Source organism: Hypomesus transpacificus, unplaced genomic scaffold (assembly GCF_021917145.1).
Source record: "Hypomesus transpacificus isolate Combined female unplaced genomic scaffold, fHypTra1 scaffold_162, whole genome shotgun sequence".
NCBI classification, from domain to species: Eukaryota; Metazoa; Chordata; class Actinopteri; order Osmeriformes; family Osmeridae; genus Hypomesus; species Hypomesus transpacificus.
In genome coordinates this window covers 89,028-110,512 of record NW_025813726.1, presented here as the reverse complement: position 1 = coordinate 110,512, position 21,485 = coordinate 89,028, and the positions used below count along the sequence as shown (strand labels likewise).

Here is a 21,485-nt window from a genome sequence, read left to right as displayed (position 1 = left end):
AGAACCAACGCAATTGCGACCAAGACGAACCTTTTGACATAGACGTTGTCTATGTAGTGCAAATATTGACTGAGCCTTAGGGGCGCGAAAATAAACAATAATAAATAATAAATATATATGTGAGATAACAATGGTTTGTGCTCGCCGAAGGCAGGCACACCCCAATTAGCAAAAAAGGACCGCCTCAATAATTTACTTTGAGCACTCAAAAAGTGCTTTACGCACCTAACCGCAGCAAACGATGACAACATCATGTGAAATTTGGCGGTTCCATCAATGGTTACATGCTGAAGGTGCTGTCATAACTTGGAATGCAAATGATGTCAGGGCTCCGAGAAAATCGCTTTGTTACTTTTATCCCGTGTTACTTTTGCCCCCTCTCTCCCACTCTGTTAGGCTACTGTGCTGCAGTAGCCTAAACATGAAGGCTATTTATGCGTCGGCTACCGCTGTAAATAAAGTAGTTTGTGATAACTGTAAATAAAGTTATCATGTAGCTAGCTCTATATTTTTATTTCTTGAATTGACCGCTCACCAAACTTCTTGAGTTTATTTTTGATGCAATTTCGGGCTATATTCGTTGTTTTTCGTTTCCAGTTATTTGTGGATCAAATTTACGTTTTAGTAAGTGCTTTCTTTTTTTTGTATTCCTGTAGAAGCACAACATTTTCCTCCTCTGACCAATTTGGTTTTTGTAGGTCTAATAAGCTAACTAGCTGTAGCTACTAAGGTGATGCACTAGCGATTCAACTGAACAAACGCGGTTTTCGTGGAAACGGTTGAATTTTGCTGTTAAATCACGTTCGATGTAGTAAATCCCATAACGTTTCACCTTAGCTAAGGAAACCATTTAAGGGATTCCGTCCAACCCCCTTATGTAAATCCCTTAGCTAAGGACAAATTTACCCTTAAGTGTCACAATTTAGGAAAAAACTTAAGGTGTTTTGTGCAACCGGCCCCATATCCTTTAAGATGACCAAGAGCAAGGCTACTCACTAGACTGGACAACAGTTTCTACCCAAGGGCCATCAGGCTTCTGAATGGACACTGATATGGATATTGATTTACTGCACACTAGTCACTTATACTCTGTCACTGTCAGCTACTGGTTGCACTATCAGTAACATTGCACTACTGTACCTCACTGTACCTCGCCATCAGGCTCCTGTATGGTCATTGACTAGTCACTGACCTGCAAATATGCACTATTGTACTGTACTCCACTTAGGTTAGAATAGGTTATAGGGTTGAAACAGGTTTTATGTGCATTTAGGGTTAGTATAGTGTACTATTTATTGTTATCTGTAATTTAGGAACTTTTAGTATTAGGGTTAGTATAGTCGATTATTTATTGCTATCTGTATATTTAGGAAGTTTCACTTATTTAAGCTCAGCATAGATGGAAATTATGTTCCGTGTACTTATATGTTATGTTATGCCAGGTGCTTGCGTTGTCTTGTCTTAAGAATTTCAGTGCCCAGTCTAACCTTGCGTTGTTCTGTGTACCTGACAAATGAAAGACTTGAACTTGAACTACTCAACCCTGTTTCTGGATAATTACCTTTCCCCTGCCCTAATCCAGTGCACCTGATTCTAATAATTAGCTAAATAAGGTAAGGTTGAAGGGAAAAACTTACGGAGGGTAGCTCTACAGCAAAAGTCAGAGCAAATACTCAGTGTATTCTTACAAGTATAATTACAAACATAATCAAGTTTGACTAAGAAAGTTAATAGTCAAAAGTCAATAAGTATGTGAGACAAAATTAGAACATGTTATGTACACTTCCAACTGTGAAGGCAAATATAAATATAATAAAACTATATCAAGCTCTCATTTAATGTTCAAAAGAGATGTAAATATAGATTTAGCTATTATAAATAGGCTATAATAAACGCCGCTCTCGATTAAACGGCACACAAAACAAAACAGAAAACGGTTATTAAATTGCTTAAATTAAAACACACGATTTATTACACAAGTAAATCACAAGTGTACAATATAAAATGTAATTCACCACTCGCAAATTCGCCTTTCGTTAACCCCAAGTTTGTGTGCTACAGATCTGTTGCTGCTGGTGAATGCTTTCTGCACAGCTTTCTGTTTGAAAGCTAAAAAAAACGTTTCAGCATGCTGCTTCAGATTTCTACACAATGTAGAACACTTGTTTTTGAGACAGTTAAAGTACTACCCACGCACACCTAATTGATAGCCAATGAAAGGGAGTTGCCGCACTCAGACTGCACTTCTAAACGTGCTGCTTCAATTTCACACTAGGCTTTGTGTTTGACCTCCTTGTCTATTCTTTGTTTGTCATGGCTTCACTGCAGCTACAATTCACAAAATCTCTCTTACTAATTAAACGGTACCCTCAAATTAACGTCACCCTTGAATAAACGCTGCACAAAAAATGAACATTGTATAATAAACGATGCAGCGTTTAAACAAAAAAATACGGCATGTATTATAAATATGATTTTTCCGCTTTGGGTTGAGGATCAACGGGTTCACCTTGTGTTTTGGTCTTCTTGTCTTTGGCATCAGAAGGGTTACTTTCTTTGGAGGCTTTCTTCTTGGTCTTCTTCTGAGGAACCTCACCCTCATCCTCACTGTCATCTTCATTGTCGGAGCCTCAACACAAGAACAGAGAGAATGAGTCTTGTAAATTGCTCAAACATATAGTAGCCCTACATTTGTTTTCCATGCCACCAGTGGTGCACAGGCCAGTGTGATCCTTGAATTCTCTGGATAGCCTTTCAGAGTTTAGGTTCAATACATTTTACAAATACAATACAGTCTCAACAAGTATTATTTGTGCAGATCAAATAAACCCAATTTAAAGAAAATGCAGGTTAAAGAACTGTTCCTACTTTTCTTCTTTTTAGGAGCACTTTTGGCTTTCTTCTTTACTTCCTTTTCAGTTGTTTCTGGTTTGTCCTTCTCATTCTCAGTTTTCTTTTTTTTCACCCTCTTTCCATCTGTCACACAATTTCATGGAGCGTGAAGAGGTGTTAGTGGAGAGAGAATAGTAGTGTTGTTGTTGTTGTTGTTCTTTAAATGGATGGATGGATAGAAGGACCCCTACTTTTAGATGGGGTGCTCTCCTCTCCTGAAGCTTGCTCACTCTTCTTAACTTTGGTCTTCTTCGGCTTGGCCTCTGATCCATTGGTTGGTGTGGATTCCCTATCAGGCTTCTTCTTAAGCTTCTATTCAGGATGGAAGAACATGGTTACCACACATACTCACACAAACTGTACCGAATGCCATCAGGCATGTGACATGCACACACATACACATGCATTCATGCTAGTACACACAGACAAACTATGTGCCCCATGTGTCTGAAGGTAAGGTATTAATAGAGCCATGGGATTGGCTGTAATCAGATTAGTCTATGCTTTTACACAATTAATACAGGGAATCAAAAAGAGAAGGATAAAAAGCATGAACACAAAAAGGGAAGAAAGACAGAGTGGCATCATTTAAACATAACATGAGAAGGTGGGCTTGTTAAAATATTCTTTATTTTGTATAATAGCTAATATGTTCAGTCTTGAAACTATCTTTTTAATTGTCCCTGAAGAAAACATGTAAAACAGTTACATTTAATATGTAGAATCTGGTCTGTTAAGTTGTTGATCTTTGTAGTATTATGAGTGAAGTATAGGTGCTATTTTTCTTTATTATTCAAATAAAATGCTAGACTGACAGTTTGACAGTTAACAGAAGTTTCAACCAACAGAGAATTCAACTTTAAACCCTATTTACTTCCCAATAATATTACAGCACCATGAAGTAGTTCTAGCTCTGACAGGACAGACAGCTGATATGATAAGATCACTGGGTCTCTAGCACAGTCTCCTCAACCCACCCTCCCTTACATAAGGAGATTTCGAGACAGTCTTTGGGGAGTACATACTGTATTCAGGAAAAGCAATATTGTGGGCATCCTGGAAATGTAGGCCCTTCTATAAACATAACTGGATGTACTATGTAAAACACAAAAATGAATGTGTTACAGTATTGAGTCCTTTATGTCCTCAAAAAAAATATTGCACGATATATGACATTTTCATCTGTTTACATATAGTCCCTTTAACCCTGTCGTCAAACACAAATGTGTGGTGTAACTATTATTAACAACCAATGAGTATATACATATCACTGTGCAGTTGTAAATAAATGAGCCAACACAAACCTATACCTAAACTAGAGGGTAAGGAACAGTAGACAGTGATCTCACGTTCTCACCACAATTGTCCTTACTTAGGGAGGCGCTGAGCTTGTTTATGCTACAGTTTCTAGAAATGTTGACTGTCCACACTGTTAAATGTTGGTGAAGCATTATCAACAGTGTGAAGCCGGTTATCGTAGGTGTAGCCTGTCATTTCAGTTGAACATAACTATTGTTACAGAGATTTGTGCTTTCACTAACACTAACCTCCTTCTCCATCTCTCTGCGTACCGTTCCCTTCCTTTTTCCAACTTTCTCTACAACTGTCCCTTGTCCCCTTCTCATCCACTAACTAACCCACATCTATCATCCCTCAAGACTCTATGACAGTACCTTCTCTCCAGACATGGTCGGCTCCCAAAACAGACTATCTCACGAGAAGATGAGATGGGAAACGTCGCTGACACCAACTCCTGCCTAAATGAGATAAAAGCTCAGAATGGCTGCCCTGGCTACAGCCAGTTCACACACTCTCCAGGACAGGAGCTGCTAATAGGATTCAGGACCATGCCATCTGCCTCAGAGCAAACCAAGGCAGACCACGAGGAGGGGTGCAGCTACACATACTCATGCTTGAAATACACACGTTTAAAACTAACACAATAATGAGCAGGTGGATCATGGATGAAGAAACACATGCATGCAGAGGTGGGTAGTATCACGCTACATTTACTCTGTTACAGTTACTTGAGTAACATTGTGACAAAATGTACTTTTAGAATAGTTAATTTTGAACAGAAAAAATCACTAGTGACGACTCTGTTTCTCTCAGTGTTGCCATGTTGGATTATTATAAGCAAATTTGAGCTTATATTGCTGACCAGATCGCTTGAGAGACAACACAAGGTGCTGCAAACAACAGTGTCCACCCACTATTTCAGCAGGCTTTCAGTGCTTCATCTGGAAAGTAATGGCCGAAATGGGAAATAAAGTGACAGTCGACAGACACGTCACCCATGGCCTCATATATAAACACTTTTGTCACTCCAAGAAGTGAAAAAAAATAGTTATATAATGCAATTCCTGCTCTATGCACCAAAACAAGTTGACCTATCAGCATACAAGAATTCAAGCTCCGACCTAAGAAAACACGTTGAGGTAAATTGTCCCGAGGCATTTGGAACACATTTTTATGTACATTTTAACACTTTTTTTCTATGCATCTAAAGGGGGTTGCTTTACTCAGCAATATTTTGGTTGGTGCTCTAAGGGTTTTTGAAAAGTTGGGAGCCCTGCTAAAGTTCTGTAAATGTTTGCTCTACACAGACAACGTCGGTGTCAAAATGTTTGTGTTAGTCCCGATTGCGGTGTTTGTATTGGATTTTATGTTCTGTTGCACAGTTTAGGCTTAATTTAATTTTTTGTGGCAAAAAGTGAAGCTATCGGTGGCTAATTAGCTCGCCACAGTCTCTAAAGTCATGGATATATATAAAGTCTAGATGTCTTACGGCGGAGTCTAGAACGTCCGCAAATGGCGGCTATCCTGCTACAGTCAACTCGCTCACCCATAACGTTCGACGTTCGAATCCGTTGTCCGGCAACGCGGACGACACATCTAGTGTTTATATATATCTATGTCTCGTCACTAACAACACGAACACATGCGTGACTATCTGTAGTAGAACATAGTAATGGGAAATTCGGATCATTTTACTGATCTCGTTCAGTAAAATGAACAAATCTTTTTTCGAGTCATTTGTTCATTTCAAAATGTGTCCACTGCAAACATTTATCATATTCTTATGTAGGCCTATATGTTAGTGCATGTAAACCAGCAGATACTATTTTAAAGGAAAAATTCCCACATTCAAATAATACATCATGACAGTTTGTATTATTTGAAATGGTCATTTATTATTATCACACTAACATTTAATTACCACGGCGAACAATTACACTGCACTGAACTGCAGTGTTTCCCCTAAGATTTTTTTTAGCAGTGCGGGCAGGTCTCTCCGCCCCCCCCCCCCCCCTCCCCCTCCCCCTCGGTCGAAATCAAGTTCTAACCCAATATTTTGGAGTAAGTTAATGTAATAGTCTAATAACAAATGTAATATTGCAATATTTTTTTCCTATTTTCCGTAAAGCAATACAGTTAGGCTACTTAAAGTATGTTCTAAATGGCAGAAATATGCTGCCAATTAATAATTGATGTGACAACTTATTGTAAATGGTCAGTAGCCTAGCCTATCGATCAAGGTACTCGAAAGCATGTACACTGTCGGCTTCATCTGATCTTGATAGGCTAAGCATTCTGTAGCAAATAATTACAATATACCTACTATTAATAAAAACTACTTCAGCATAATAATGCACCTAAAATACAAACATGAGCAAGGGCAGCAATTGCTATTGAATCAACAGACATGCAATTATGCCAGCAGGGGAAGAATACAAACAACGAAAATCACCAGTTAACTTAAATTTGCAATAACTGTAGACTAATACAATAACAGGCTTTTATGAACGGAAAACATAAGTGATACGACTTACAGTTCTCAAGGACGCACACACGCAATCTCAACTGCGCTGTGAAGCGCGTTTCCGTGCTATTCTCCGACATGCACTCTAACAATCACTGCTGATAAACGGCCTAAAATCTTGTACAGCCTTATTTCTGATACCGTGGCGGCAGAAATTTAGTCGTGGCGAGCCGCCACGACAAAATCAACTTAGGGGAAACACTGAACCGTAAGTTAAGTACAACAAAGTTAAAATAACAAAACCTGTAATTATTACTTGTGAAGAATATCATTCACGTCTAGTAAGACCTAGTCAACTAGTCACCTAGTTTAAACCTAGTCACGCAAAAGTGAATGAGGTAAACAAATCCTTTCTGTTTCTTCTTCTGAGCCTATGCAGGTCACGTAAAAATTATCCAAAGACTCGTACCTGAAGACCCAGTCAAAATGAACAAATCATTTATGTTTTATCTAGCTACCAGTACCAGAGAATGTCTAATATGGGGAGAACTGCCACTCTCGGGAAACTTCGGGGTTCTGAACTGGTTTGCAGTTCCACTCTGGTTCGATTTGAGGGCTCTCACCAGTGAGTGCAGAATGAATGGAGGTCTATGAAGCTATACCCCTCAAAATCCACCTGTCTCCGGATATGATTTTTTGTCTAGTAATTTGAATGTTGCATTCGAAAGAGGAGGCAAAGAAAATATGCACTGCTGGGTATTCCATTATTTTAAAGTCACTTTTTTGTTCTAAAAAGCCTTTTAAAATGTTAATGATGTCATACAATCAGCATTCATTAGCAGAATGCTAGCGTGTTGGGGGCAACAACAACTCACCCTGTAAGAGATCAAAAGAACATACAGTAAGTACTCGTTCATTAAACTTTCGACCTATAATCTGTGTTGAACTTGCAAAAACTACAATCAAATCTGAGATCTCTCAATGACAATCAGGCAAAAGACAAATGTAGCCATCTAGCTCAATTGACTCCCATTCATTTTGCACTCCTTGCCTCATGCCGGCGATCGCCCCCAGTTGAACTCTGGTGGATTGCAACCAAATTCGGTTGCCGTTGGAATACTGTAAAGTAACCTGTGTGGTGCACTTTCAGTTCATGAAGTATACTTCCTAAAGTACCTCAAAGTATACTTTGTAATACTTTCAAGTGCACTTTCAATTAATGTGAGAACTTCAAGAAGTAAACTTAATAAATGTCCATTTACTATGATTTACTAATATATTTCAATGCGTCACTTGACGAGAACGGGTGCCTTACCAAGTACAAGAACGGAAGGTTGGAATGTTATTTTACATCCAACAAGCGCGTCAATCAAGTGCTCAGTCAGCAATCCCTCTGGGTCTTGAGTGTAGACCATTCACAAGTCAAAAAGCTTCCGCTCCACGTTACCGATGCAGTAGATTAGGCTGGATTAGTGGACAGCGCAAGGACTGAATTCGTATTGGAGTCAACATTGCTTCACGTCTCTGTGAATCTAAAGGATATCATCAACACCAGCACAGAAATCAACACTTCGTTTTGAAAGACAACTGGAAATTCATCAGACGCATGGTGCCCAACGCGAGGTATATGTAGCGCTACTAAATGAATGGCCATTCAAGTTTTGTGCACACACACTGTGGGGCTAAAAATCCAAAGCATTGGTGATCCGATGCATCGGTGACAGTCGGATTGGGGAGGATCACTAAACTTGACGATACTGTGTTGCGAACTTGCTGCTAACATTCGAACTGAAATGTATGAAATCGCGGACAAGCCCACTGGGCCACCAGCTTATTCCAACAATGTTGCAAATGGCACTGATGCACAAGGGACAAAGAAAAATGTGTTGTAACATTGACTGCTAAAGCGTTTGTTGAAAAAATGTAACGATTGCAAAAGGATAGGAGGGCTAAGCTTAACAAAGCGAGGCGCTTAAAAGGAAAGACAAAATAATTTATACAAAGGGGAATGAAATCACAGGTCCAGCGTGCTTTTAACAAGCTGCTAAAAGTATGTGATGAAGCAAAGGGTGTTCATGATTCTGTGATGAGTATGTTGCCTCAGGTTGAAAAAGAGAAACATGATGTGTGGTTTTAAGCCCAAATGTTGAACATAACTGAATGTATCACACAGGTGCAATTATGGGTATCAAGTGTTGAACAAAATGTCCTCAATGATGGTGAACAAAATGTATCAAAGGATGATGATGATGATGGCATCAACCCTGAGGACAGTATCTCAAATGTAGGCAGCCAACAACCCAAGCAGGAAGAGTGCGTGTAGTAGTGGATCAAGCACTACTTCCTCCGCAAGAGTTACATTGGAAGCAGACAAGGCAGCGCTGTTTGTCCATATGGCGGCATTAAAGGAAAAACATGCTTTGGAGGAGCTGGAACAGCAAATAAGGAGGAAAAAGGAACAACAGGAACAGGAAACTGTGCTTGCTGAGTCGGCAGCTAAACTCACTGTGCTACAGGCCTCTGATAGTTGGTCAAAGGTATCCAATGCAATTAATTCTTACCTGGAGAGGAAAAACTAGAAACCTGGAACCTGTAAACAGATTGGACCCATTGGCAAAGGAATTCAATCTTATACCCCCAAGCAGACCCCAGCGTACTCAGCTGTCGTTGCCAGCAGCCAACAACCCATTAACAGCCACAAGGGTGCATCAGAGTGCTAGCCAACACCTCGCAACTCGACCAAAGGAGTGGACTAATTCAAACAGCCATCATACACTGGAAAGGGAAACATTGATGTCGACTCTGGAACGTTCCCATCCCAACACTCAACCAACAGATCAAAGTCACTCTGGGGACCTTCTCATGGTAATGCAAAGGCAAAATGAAATAACATCAGCACTCGTCCAACAACAACGCCTATCATCATTGCCAGCAAGACACATCCCCTTGTTCGATGGAGATCCTCTGCAATATATTTCCTTCATGAGAGCATTTGAACAAAGAGTGGAGGCGAAGGCCAGCAAGGGTGACTGCCTCTACTACCTTGAACAGTTCATTAGGGGTCAGCCAAGGGAGCTGATCCGTAGCTGTCTTCACATGACACCTGAGTATGGCTATGCTAAAGCAAAGCAGCTGCTATGTAAACATTTCGGCAGTAAGTACAAGATTGCTGTGGCATATATAGATAGGGCTTTGTCCTGGCCCATAATAAAGACAGAAGATGTAAGCGCATTGCAGGCTTACTCTCTTTTTCTACGCAGCTGTTGTAATGTAATGGAGGAATTACAGTACATGCAAGAGTTGGATATGCCAATTAATATGAGGGCAATCATGTCTAAACTGCCATTCAAGCTCAGAGAGAGATGGAGATCCATTGCATTTGACATATTGGAGAAAACCGAACACAGAGCCATGTTCAAAGACCTGGTGAAATTCCTGGAGAGACATGTCAGAATAATATCAGACCAATAATAATATCAGCGACTTAGCATCCGGAATGAATGCATTTATGGTTGCTAATAGGCAGAGGTCCCATCAGGGAAATAGGATCAAGGGAAACATCTTTGCCACAACCATTGCACCTATGGAATCAATGGAGAATAACCGAGAGTGGAGAGGTGCATCGTAACCTCTGCAGTGGTGCTAGGCTGTGCGTGTTGCACTCAAGGTCACTCATTGCAGCAGTGTTAACAGTTCACACAGATGAAACACAGGGACAAGCTGAGCTTCCTTAAGGAGAAAGATCTTTGCTTTGCCTGCCTGTGTGCTGGGCACAGGAGTCGGAACTGCGAGAGGCGGTTGACCTGTAGGTCCTGTGGAAAAAGGCATCCTACTGTGCTTCACATCGACTGGAGAGAGACAGCCAATGCACCTACAGAACCCGCCAAGGAGTCAGGTGTCCAAGTACTGACAGCATCCCCGAAAACTTGTGGTTAACCTTTTTTATAAACTCCCAGAAACATTCACACAGAAGAAAATGCTGGCAAGCTCAGATAACCTATTGAACAAAGGACATTTGGCAAAGTGGCCCTACCTGGCAAAGATTACAATCCCCAGCATAATGCAAATGTTGATCTGTTGATCGGAAGCAACGCACCCAAAATGTAGAACAGCCCTAGGCTGGGTTATTAATGGTCCCTTGCAAGGAAACAACAGCAGTTCCGGAGCAGTGTCAGAGTACATCAGCCATGGTTAATAGGATTTCTGTGTGCAAGTTAGAAGAAATGTTAGACAATCAATACAATCCTGACTTCAATGAGAGGGCTACAGAAGAGAAAGGGTTATCAAGAAAATACATAAAATTCATGGAAATTGTGACAAGGTCTGCACCTTTGAGCATAATCACTACTGCCTGAAATTGCCTTTTAGGAAGGAAGAATTGTGTCTGCCCAACAACTTCCCTGTGGCAAAACAAAGGGTCCTCTGCTTGAAAAGGAAGTTCCAGAAAAAGAGCTATTTTTCAAGGAGTGCAGTTCATACATTAATGAGATGATTGATAAAGGATACGCAGAAGAAGTACTTACCCAGCAGCTGAGTAGCGGCCACAGCAACATGTGGTATATCCCCCACCATGGAGTATATCATCCAAGGAAAAAAACTCTACGAGTGTTTTTTGACTGCGCTGCAACATTTAAACTCTTTTTCCTCCGGGCCCGTCCGCGGGCCCGAAACACTGCCCCCTCCTCCCCAAGCTACTACGCACTAAGTATCAACAAATATATTTTTTAGACTGCTACACATGTTATATATCATTGGAAAGCTACGATTCGTGTGCTTCCATTGAAATAAACCAATTCAAGATCAACTCGCAACAGCAAGTACCGTCAACGTCTTTGTCCGGTGACCGTTCCTTCGGTCAGAGAAAAAAGTTTTACTTACCTACCATTACTTCGAAATGTTCCAGGTATGCACACAACCCATCAAAACCTCTTCTGCGTAATTCCCAAAGGTCCAAAGTATCTAACCATGTCGAGTAATTGTCCAAACAGTGAATTATATCCACACATAGCCACGTTCTTGTTGCCTCATTCTTCCTTTGGCAAACACTTTTTTTCAGTCTTTCAGGCACAATTGCTCGTAGGAGATGATGTGGGTCGAGTACAAACGCGCGGATAGTCTTAAAATGGCCGCTACACTCTCTCCTTTCGATAGACATCTTGTTTCACCCAATAGGCGCTTGCTTGCCCCGGTGACAGCCCTCTAAAGCCAACCAGGTCTGTACGTCCCGCCCTGCCCCCACCACCTCGCCCCCTCTACACAATTTTTTCTAACTGGCTTCGACTGGCTCTGAAATGAGCTAGTTATCCTTGTAGCTTAGCGCTAGCTGTAAATGGCGATACCCCATATGCCAGGTTTTGTGGAGCCTTCAAAATAAAAGTCGATTGCGCAATATGTCAGTGTTCTTTGTGTGCCAATCCTGGGAATCAGATAAAGCACTCCAATGTGTTCATGCTTCAGTTTTTTTTGTGTTTCAGTAATAATAATGAGGGATTTAGCTGTTATATATGATAGTGTAAGTACCACCTTTCATTAGAGATAACAATTATACCTTTTTATCCTAAGAATTTGACCTTGGTGAGAAGGGTGCACTTGTTCCGGGAGTACAATGGTACTTAGGAATGGTTTGCTGAATCCAACGCTAGTTTCCTCAAGGTTCACAATGACTCTTGCTTAGACTGTTGCTCTTGTTGGTTAGTGGTAGCTGATTTAAACTGTTGTATTCTTCTTTTTTTAGTTAATCCTATTTTTATTGCTTTCCTACAGGTACACCTGCACTTAGAGATCAATGTTGTGTAATTTTAACTTGTTTAACTACATGCTCTTATGGTTTCTTCCCTTTAGCACTATTTTTTGGTTGTCCACAATATGTACTTCTTGTTTTTGACTACCCGCAATGCTGTGGGGCTATCTTGTTGTTATTATCAGTGACCTATGCACTTTGTGAAGCTCTCTCTTGGAAGTCGCTTTGGACAAAAGCGTCTGCTAAATGAATAAATGTAAATGTAAATGTAAGGGTCATTCTGGAGTCTCCAAAAGGCCCTTTTAGAAAACGCCTGGATGTGCTCTTATAAAAACATGTGTCAAATATGAATATATGGGTGGTATTATGTTTGACTTTTGATCTGAATTGGGTAAGGCTTCAACATGTTGTCCAATTCTATCTTCCAGCTAATACCTACCACCTCTAGGCCGCTTCAGGCCTCTGTTTTCAAAACAAAATCTAGGCGGAAACAGAAACTTTTACTTTCCTTGTGTTCAAGCTTCTATTACTCAACTCAGTAGGACTGACAGGGGTCCTGACAACAAGGAACATAACTTCAGAGTGTCAGCTTTCAAAAGAGTCCATTTACATGCATTCACTCCAAATGGTTCAAGAACAGCAGTCAATTTACTTTCGGTATGCTGTTTAGGCGTTTTTAGGCACATTTAACAGGTTTCAGAATTAAGGGAACATCTCTGAACCGAGAGCTCCTGCAAGGTCCCAACATCAACGGTACGAGGTCTGATAACGGGACCAACTTTACAGGGACGGAAAGAAAATTAATGGAAGCACTCTCATGTCTGAATCAAGCACAGATCGAAAGAACGTTGCAACAAAGGGGAGTCAAGTGGAGCTTCAATCCTCCAGCAGGGTCACATTTTGGCGGTGTCTGGGAGCGTGTCATTCGCAAATTGACATGCACCAACTCAGAGCAATTAGTTTCAACAACCATTAGCACATGTATTCTATTTTTTGACTACTCTAATGCAAGACTTTGTTTAAGTTATTGTCTGAAATTCTCTGTCACCAACTGTCTATGGAGGAACCCTCCCTCACCAAATTGCTTTGGTCATGCTATCTTAAAAGTCTAGTCCTTAGTTGAAGAAGAACTGTTCTGTTTCTTTTAACAGTATAATTAACTGCGGCCACACTAGCCACAGAATGGATACTAGTCTAGAAAGGCTACTAGGCTAAAGATCTCCCTCCACTGGCTACCCATAACGGCCCGCATCAGATTCAAGACCCTGGTACTGACCTTCCGAGCAGTGAATGGGACTGCGCCCGACTACATCAAGTCTCTCCTGCAGCCTTACACCCCCACCCGCCACCTACGGTCTTCTTCAGACAACCGCCTGGTGGTCCCACCTCTCAAGACCGCCCGGTCCCTGCACAAGCTCTTCTCCTGCCTGGCACCCCAGTGGTGGAATCAACTCCCCACCTCCATCAGAGACACGGACTGTCTCTCCACCTTCAAGAGAAGGCTCAAGACGCACTTGTTCCGGGAGTACAATGGTACTTAGGAATGGTTTGCTGAATCCAACGCTAGTTTCCTCAAGGTTCACAATGACTCTTGCCTAGACTGTTGCTCTTGTTGGTTAGTGGTAGCTGATTTAAACTGTTGTATTCTTCGTTTTTAGTTAATCCTATTTTTATTGCTTTCCTACAGGTACACCTGCACTTAGAGATTAATGTTGTGTAATTTTAACTTGTTTAACTACATGCTCTTATGGTTTCTTCCCTTTAGCACTATTTCTTGGTTGTTCACAATATGTACTTCTTGTTTTTTGACTACCCGCAATGCTGTGGGGCTATCTTGTTGTTATTATCAGTGACCTATGCACTTTGTGAAGCTCTCTCTTGGAAGTCGCTTTGGATAAAAGCGTCTGCTAAATGAATAAATGTAAATGTAAAGAGTGAAGGTGGGGGCTTGTGTAGGCGGTGAATTGAAAGGCCAGAGACGCTTGGTGTTTGTCCCTGGCTTGGGAACCACAATTCACTTTCGGTTAGTTCTCAGGGAGATAATTGACTCGTTAACATCTGACTCCAATTTTAAGACATGTGCACGAGTGCGTTACCTGTAACCTTGAGCGCTAAACAGTTAATGACATGTAACTCTGACATGGGTAAAAATCGTCTTCTTGATCAGAGCACCGACCCTAGAGTATGCGTGTTCACTAATCAGTCGTTTATCTCTACTATAATATGGATTTACCCATAGTAAACCTAGTAGGATATGTAATCGATCACTCAGAGGCTCCGGTAAATTCCTTCGGAGTGTGGAGATCCACTGTAAGTGACTCAGAGGCCTTAAGTTAAAACCTACTCCAAAAGTCTATGTTTATAATCAGTTAGCCGCATCAACCAGACTAGATCAAAGTTTTCACCGCCGTAGCTTGATATATACGTTTCAAGGAGAACAAGTAACTTCAAAATGCACAATAATAGTTTATTATCTAAATAGTAAGATAATCAATACAATGATAATGAAATATCATCAAATACAAAACATACCTTCAGAGCAATGGTTAACAAAGGTATTCGCAATGAAGACTAGGCGCCTAACGCACCGGAGCTGTATCGTAAACAGAACTCCAAGTGATTGGTAAGACGTCTTCCTATATACACCCAAACCTGACAAAAATGGGGACACCGTTCACATGACTGAAAAGTTGTTTAACGGATACAAATTCAAATTGGATCATTATTCAAGGCTGCAGTAGACCAAGTGGTGCCCTTGCAAGACAGGGGAATATGTTAAACACATGTTGGTCTGCTACAGGCACAAACTATGTAAATCCTGTACATGTACATGTTACAGAAGTAAAATTATTACTAACATGTAATACATAAAAAAATAGCGTTAGCGATAAATTCAATTTGCTTTATATCAATAATTTTGGGAGATATGAAGTTGCTTTTGCACAATTGTAACATGTTGTAGTGTCTTCCTCGTGACATACCAAGTTTGGTGTTGATATCTCAAAGATTTGCTGAGGTTTGATCCAACTTTCTGTGTGGTTGCTTTGTTGCCAATTTTGATTGGCTGTACTGGACAAACGGTTTTGAAAATCAGAAATCCCTGTGATATCTTTTGTGAGGCTTAGTCCGGAGATCATGTCTGGCAATTTTGAAGAAGATTTGACCAAAAATGTAGGAGGAGTAACGAAAAAATGTGTTTCCTAAATCTTCATTGTACAGAAAAATCCAATACGGCGGCCGCTATAGGTTCTTGAGGCTTTTTTGTTCCGCATGAGCAATGAGGCATATATACAAAATTTCAGAATTTAGGGACAAATGGGAAGCAAATGGCTTCACTTTGAAAATTGTCAAAATGGGGTGTGGCCTGTAGCACCACCTTCTGTCTAAAGTGACCCATGTTTGGTATGGTAGTTACTAATGTACTGCAGTTTCAACGAGCCAAATTTCACAACTTTTTACCATTCTGGTCTAGGGGCTGCCATTGACTCCCATAGGACTAACATAATAATACCACCAATAAATATAGCTGCAAGCAGCAATGAGGTGGCCAAGAAGTCAAATGACCCAGAAACATCCATTTTAAACATCCTTAGAACAGGGTTCCGAGTCCCTATACAAAGTTTGGTGTGAATCCATCAAAGATTTGCTGAGCTACAACCTAACTTTCTGTTTGATTGGCTTAACTGCATATTTTGATTGGCTGTCACGGGCAAACGGTTTTGGAAATCAAAAAAATATGTGATGAGCTTTGTGAGGCTTGGTCTGAAGATAATCTCTAACACATTCTGTGAATATTTGACAACATGTGTAGGAGTAGTTTTTTTTTCAATAATTTAAATAGGCGGCCGCATCAATTTGGTTATTATCATGTGTCACACATGGGATGTCCCAAGATATCATGAGATCAAGGACTCACTAAATTAAGGCAAACAAATCAACAGTTCTCAGAAGAGTGTTCCAAGTCATCATACCAAGTTTGGTGTTGATTTTTCAAGGACTTGCTGAGATGTGACCCAACTTCCTGTTTAGTGTCTTTGCTGCCTATTTTGATTGGCTGTACCGGATAAACGGTTTTGAAAATCAAAAATATTTGGATAACTTCTGTGAGGGTTGCTCTGACGATGATGTGTGCCAGACATGGGTAAGGTTAGACAAAGATTGTAGGAAAATAAGCAAAAATAACGTGTTTCCTTAAAATTCAAAATAGTGGAAAATCTATATGACTGGAAACTGACGTCATAGGGTGAGTTGAACTCATCTTGATCTAGGGAATCCAACGGTACCTCATTTTTGAAAATCGGCCATACGGTTCAAAAGTTACGTGTGTAAATACAAGTCCAACTTTGACCCGTTGGTGGCGCTTGAGTGCTTTAACCCTTTACTGCCTAGCCAACATTCCAAACATTCCATAAGCTGTTGAAATATGATATTCATATTAATATTCATATTTTATGAATTTTCATATTAAATCATACACCTTAACTGTTTATACCATCTTGAAGAGGAGAACTAGGAGATTTTTATCATGTCAATAAATATATGATCACTTGAGGCAAATCATATTTTATCAAAGTGGTTTCAGGCAGCCATTCTTTACAAAAACTTCTCCATCCACCATACCTCATCAGACAACAGCATTTTTCACCGATTTAATTACAAGATGGAGAAATACTTTGAGTGGGTGGAATATCCACAAGTCTGTAGGCAATGTAGAACAGAAGACAGATTAGAAATATCATATTTTGATTAAAAGTTATGACCATTCTAGTGACTAGTGGAGACATAGGGGAAACCGGAATGATCCAGTCCCAAAAGTAGCTAGCTCTATGGCTGGATACTCCTCTCGATAACTAAAAAACGTTCGAGTTTCTTCCACAATCGACCGAATTGGCCAAACAAGGCATGTACATTTAGCTTACAGTATACATAATCTACCTAGTTAATGTTGTTTTTCGAAGTTTTTTAGAAATCTGCTCAAATCGAAGCTAAACAGTGCTACTACCGTCATTGCTGCCTGTCACAAACGGCCAAGCCGGACACGTCATTCTTTCCTGAAAACACTCGCTTCACTCCCACAAACAAATTCTTCGTAATTAAAAAGTTTAGACTTTTAATTGACAATATTGACAACACATATTAAGGAACTTGTCTTTACTCATAATATCGTCTCCGATTTCAATTCGAAGCTGTAAATCTAACACTGTAGGCAATCTCCCATGGTCTCCGCTCTGGCTCCGCCTCGGAAAACAATGGCTGCCGTTGCAGACGATAGATTTATTTCCCCTTCCCACTAACCCCTTAACCAATGATATGTACTTTGAGCTTAAGTTGTCATGAGTATCTGGCAGTTTTCAGAAATAAAATCGGTGATTGGACGGTGACGCTATTAAGGCGGGAACCATGGGCATTTTAATGCCCATATTTGAATGGTCCGGCAGGAAAGGGATAATGGGAGACATGAAACTTGGTGAATATAAAGATGGGATTGTGCTTAACGAGTGAGCCAAATTTCACAACTTTTTACGATATGGTTCTAGGGGCTGCCATATACTCCAATGGGAGAAAAAGATTAATAAATATAGCTGCAAGCATCAATGTGGTGGCCAAGCAGGTCAGATGACCCAGAAGAAACTTTCGACATCTAGTGACTGCGGTTTACCTGGCTTTCTTTGCAGTGGCTTATAGTCTCGCTAAACAGAGAATCAGAGACATGACAAGCTTGTCAGCTTTGGCTGGATTTGAACCTCTGACGTTGACGTTCCCAGGACACCAATTTATCCTAGTGAGCTATTCTCAGTGCTGGAAATCAGATTTTAGTGACTGTTTTTTCCTGTGGCAAGCTGTTGTCAGATTTGTCCCAAGTTTAAACAGCTGTAATTCAGTCCTATTTTGATATGTCAATGTGATTGTGGTCTGAAAATAATCTGTGTTAAAGTTGGTGAATATTTGATATATTTTGTAGCAGGAGTAGGACAAAACGTATCATTAATTAATTCAAAATGGCGGCATCAATTTGGCTGGTATCACAAGTTAACATGTGTCAGACATGGGATCGCCCCCCTAGAGGTTAGAGGACACATATCTGTAAAGCACAATAAATTGGACTCTTCATGAGTATAAATCCCCTGAGAATAAAACATTATCGTGGCCATTATGATTATACTGCTCGACAGCTACTGTCGCATACCTGGCTTCACTAAACAGATAAACAAGTATCATACATGCGTGATGACTGTGGATGGATTCGAACCTATGACCTTGCACTTCAGAGGAACCCGTCTTATCCCAGTGAGCTATTCTCAGTGCTAGGAATTACTGTGTTCAGTTACTGTATAAAAAAAGTAAGCCGTTTTTCCTGTGGGAAGCGTTGTCAGATTTGATCCAAGTATAAAAAGCTGTAATTCAGTCATATTTTGACAAATCAAGGTGATTGTAGTCTGAAAATGATTTGATTACATGTCCATAAAAATAGGAGCATTGGCGAACGAGGAGTTCAAAAAAGTATGTTTTTATTAAAATTCCAAATGGCCGACGCCCAAAATGGTGGACACGGGACAATGTGATATATTTCGACTTGGTATGCCACCTAGAATCAGGAGACCAATCTTGTGATTTATGACAAATCTGTTCAGAAGTTATGATTCAAGAAATCCGATGCACTGGCTAGATGTAGATTCACTGTATCTACAAAGCACAATAAATCGGACTCTTCATGAGTATAAATCCCCTGGGAATGAAACATTATCCTTGCCATTATGATTATACTGCTCGACAGCTACTGTCGCATACTTGGCTTCACTAAACAGATAAACCAGTATCATGACATGCCTGAGACTTTGGCTGGATTCGAACCTACGACCTTGCACTTCAACGGAACTCCCAGCTCTGGGAGTTGCTGTGTACAGTTACTGAATACAAAAAGGAAGCCATTTCTTCTGTGGCACGCATGGTCAGATTTGGCCCAAGTTTAAACAGCTGTAATTCAGTCATATTTTTACATGGCAAGGTGATTGTGGTCTGAAGATAATCTGTGCCAAATCTGTTGAATATTGGATACATTGTGTAGGAGTTAGGACAAAAGTTTTATTAATTAATTCAAAATGGCTGCCTCATCAATTCGTCTGGTATCATGCGTTAACATGCGTCAGACGCGGGATCTCCTAAGGTATCACGAGACATAGGAATGACTTAAATACGCCTAACAAATCAACAGTTATTGGTCAAAACACAATGTTGCCTATTGTAGCGCCCCCTAGAGCTCAAATGACACTACCTTTTTCGGACCTCTTAACAACAGGGTCATGAATCCATATACCAAGTTTGGAATCAATGCATCAAAGATTCGTTAGGATATGACCTCACTTCCCTTTAACCGTATCAGTTGCTGAATTTGATTGGCTGTAACTAACAAACAGTTGCGAAAATCTAAGCTCCAGGGGATAACTTTTGTGAGGCTTGGTCTGAAGATCATCTGTGGCAATTATGAAGAAGATTCGAAAAGAATTGTAGAAGGAGTAGCGAAAAAACATTTCTCCTTAACATTCAAAATGGCGGATATTCTATTTGACTGGGTATGACGTCATAGAGTGCATTGAACTCGTCTTGATCCAGGGAATCCAACGATACCTCCTTTTGGAAAAACACCTTCAACTTTGACCCATTGGTGGCGCTAGATGGTTGGAATGCAATGTATGAAACTTGGTGAAATTGATGAGGGGACTGGTCCCAATGACTGTGCCAAATTTCACAACTTCTGACCATGTGGTTCTAGGGGCTACCATTGACTCCCATGACAGATGTGTAATAATAATAATAAATATAGCTGCAAGCAGCAATGTGGTGGCCAAGCAGTCAAATGACCCTCAAAACATTTTAGAAATCCTCAGAACAGGGTTCCGAGTGCATGCAGCAAGTTTGGTGTGAATCCATCAAAGATTTGCTGAGATACGACCCAACTTCCTGTTTGATGGCTTAATTGCACATTTTGATTGCCTGTACCGGGTAAACTGTTGTGAAAATCAAACAATCATGTGATGGCCTTTGTGAGGCTTGGTCTGAAGATCATCTCTGCGAAATTTGGTGAAGATTGGACAACATGTGTAGGAGGAGTAGAGAAAAAACATTTTTCAATGAATTCAAAATGGCGGCCGCATCAATTCGGCTATTATCACAAATAATGATGGGTCACACACGGGACGTCCCAAGATATCATGAAACAAAGGAATCACTTAATAAAGGCAAACAAATCAACAGTTATTGGCCAAAACACATTTTTGCTTCTAGCGGCCACGCCCAGTAATGACATGACACCAAATTAATTGGACAGCCTCAGAAGAGGGTTCCGAGTCATCACACCAGGTTTGGGGTTGATTTCTTAAAGATTAGCTGAGATATGATCCAACTTCCTGTTTGGTTGCTTTGTTGCCAATTTTCATTGGCTGTACCGGACAAACGGTTTTGAAAATCAAATATCCTTTGATAAATCCTGTGAGGGTTGGTCTGATGATGATGTGTGCCAATTCTGGGGAAGATTTGAAAAATATTGAGGGAGGAGAAGCAAAAAAACGTTTTTTCACAAAATTCAAAATGGCAGAAAATTTATATAACCGGAAATTGACGCCATGGTGCGCGTTGAACTCGTCTCAATCCAGGGAATCCAACGGTACCTCAATTTTGAAAATCGGTCATACGGTTCAAAAGTTACGTGTGTAAACACAAGTCCAACTTTGACCAGTTGGTGGCGCTAGAGTGCTCCAATGGGAGACATGAAACTTGGTGAATATAAAGAGGGGACTGTGCTTAATGAGTGTGCCAAATTTCACAACTTTTTACCATACGGTTCTAGGGGCTGCCATAGACTCCAATGACAGAAGTGTAATAATAATAAATATAGCTGCAAGCAGCAATGTGGTGGCCAAGCAGTCAAATGACCCATAAAACACTTTAGAAATCCTCAGAACAGGGTTCCGAGTGCATGCAGCAAGTTTGGTGTGAATCCATCAAAGATTTGCTGAGATACGACCCAACTTCCTGTTTGATGGCTTAATTGCACATTTTGATTGCCTGTACCGGGCAAACGGTTGTGAAAAT

General features: G+C 40.5%; 1 protein-coding gene across 3 annotated transcripts in view; it reads right to left on the bottom strand.

The window, feature by feature from the left end:
* LOC124489031 (tubby-related protein 1-like) overlaps nt 1–10,747 on the bottom strand; it is a 29,016-nt gene extending 18,269 nt beyond the window's left edge. Inside the window, exons 1-4 of one of the 3 annotated variants that reach the window (XM_047051647.1) lie at nt 10,689–10,747; nt 3,084–3,204; nt 2,869–2,976; nt 2,510–2,629 (exon numbers count right to left, since the gene is read on the bottom strand). Coding sequence is in view for 2 of the 3 variants with exons in the window: in XM_047051645.1 (XP_046907601.1) it covers nt 2,510–2,629; nt 2,869–2,976; nt 3,084–3,204; nt 4,566–4,580 (364 nt within the window). In the remaining variant the exon portion in view is untranslated. Of the gene's footprint in view, nt 1–2,509; nt 2,630–2,868; nt 2,977–3,083; nt 3,205–4,565; nt 4,756–10,688 lie in introns of those variants that run through there. The other 2 variants (XM_047051645.1, XM_047051646.1) reach the window with 2 other exon arrangements.
* Between the last annotated feature and the right edge of the window lie 10,738 nt (nt 10,748–21,485).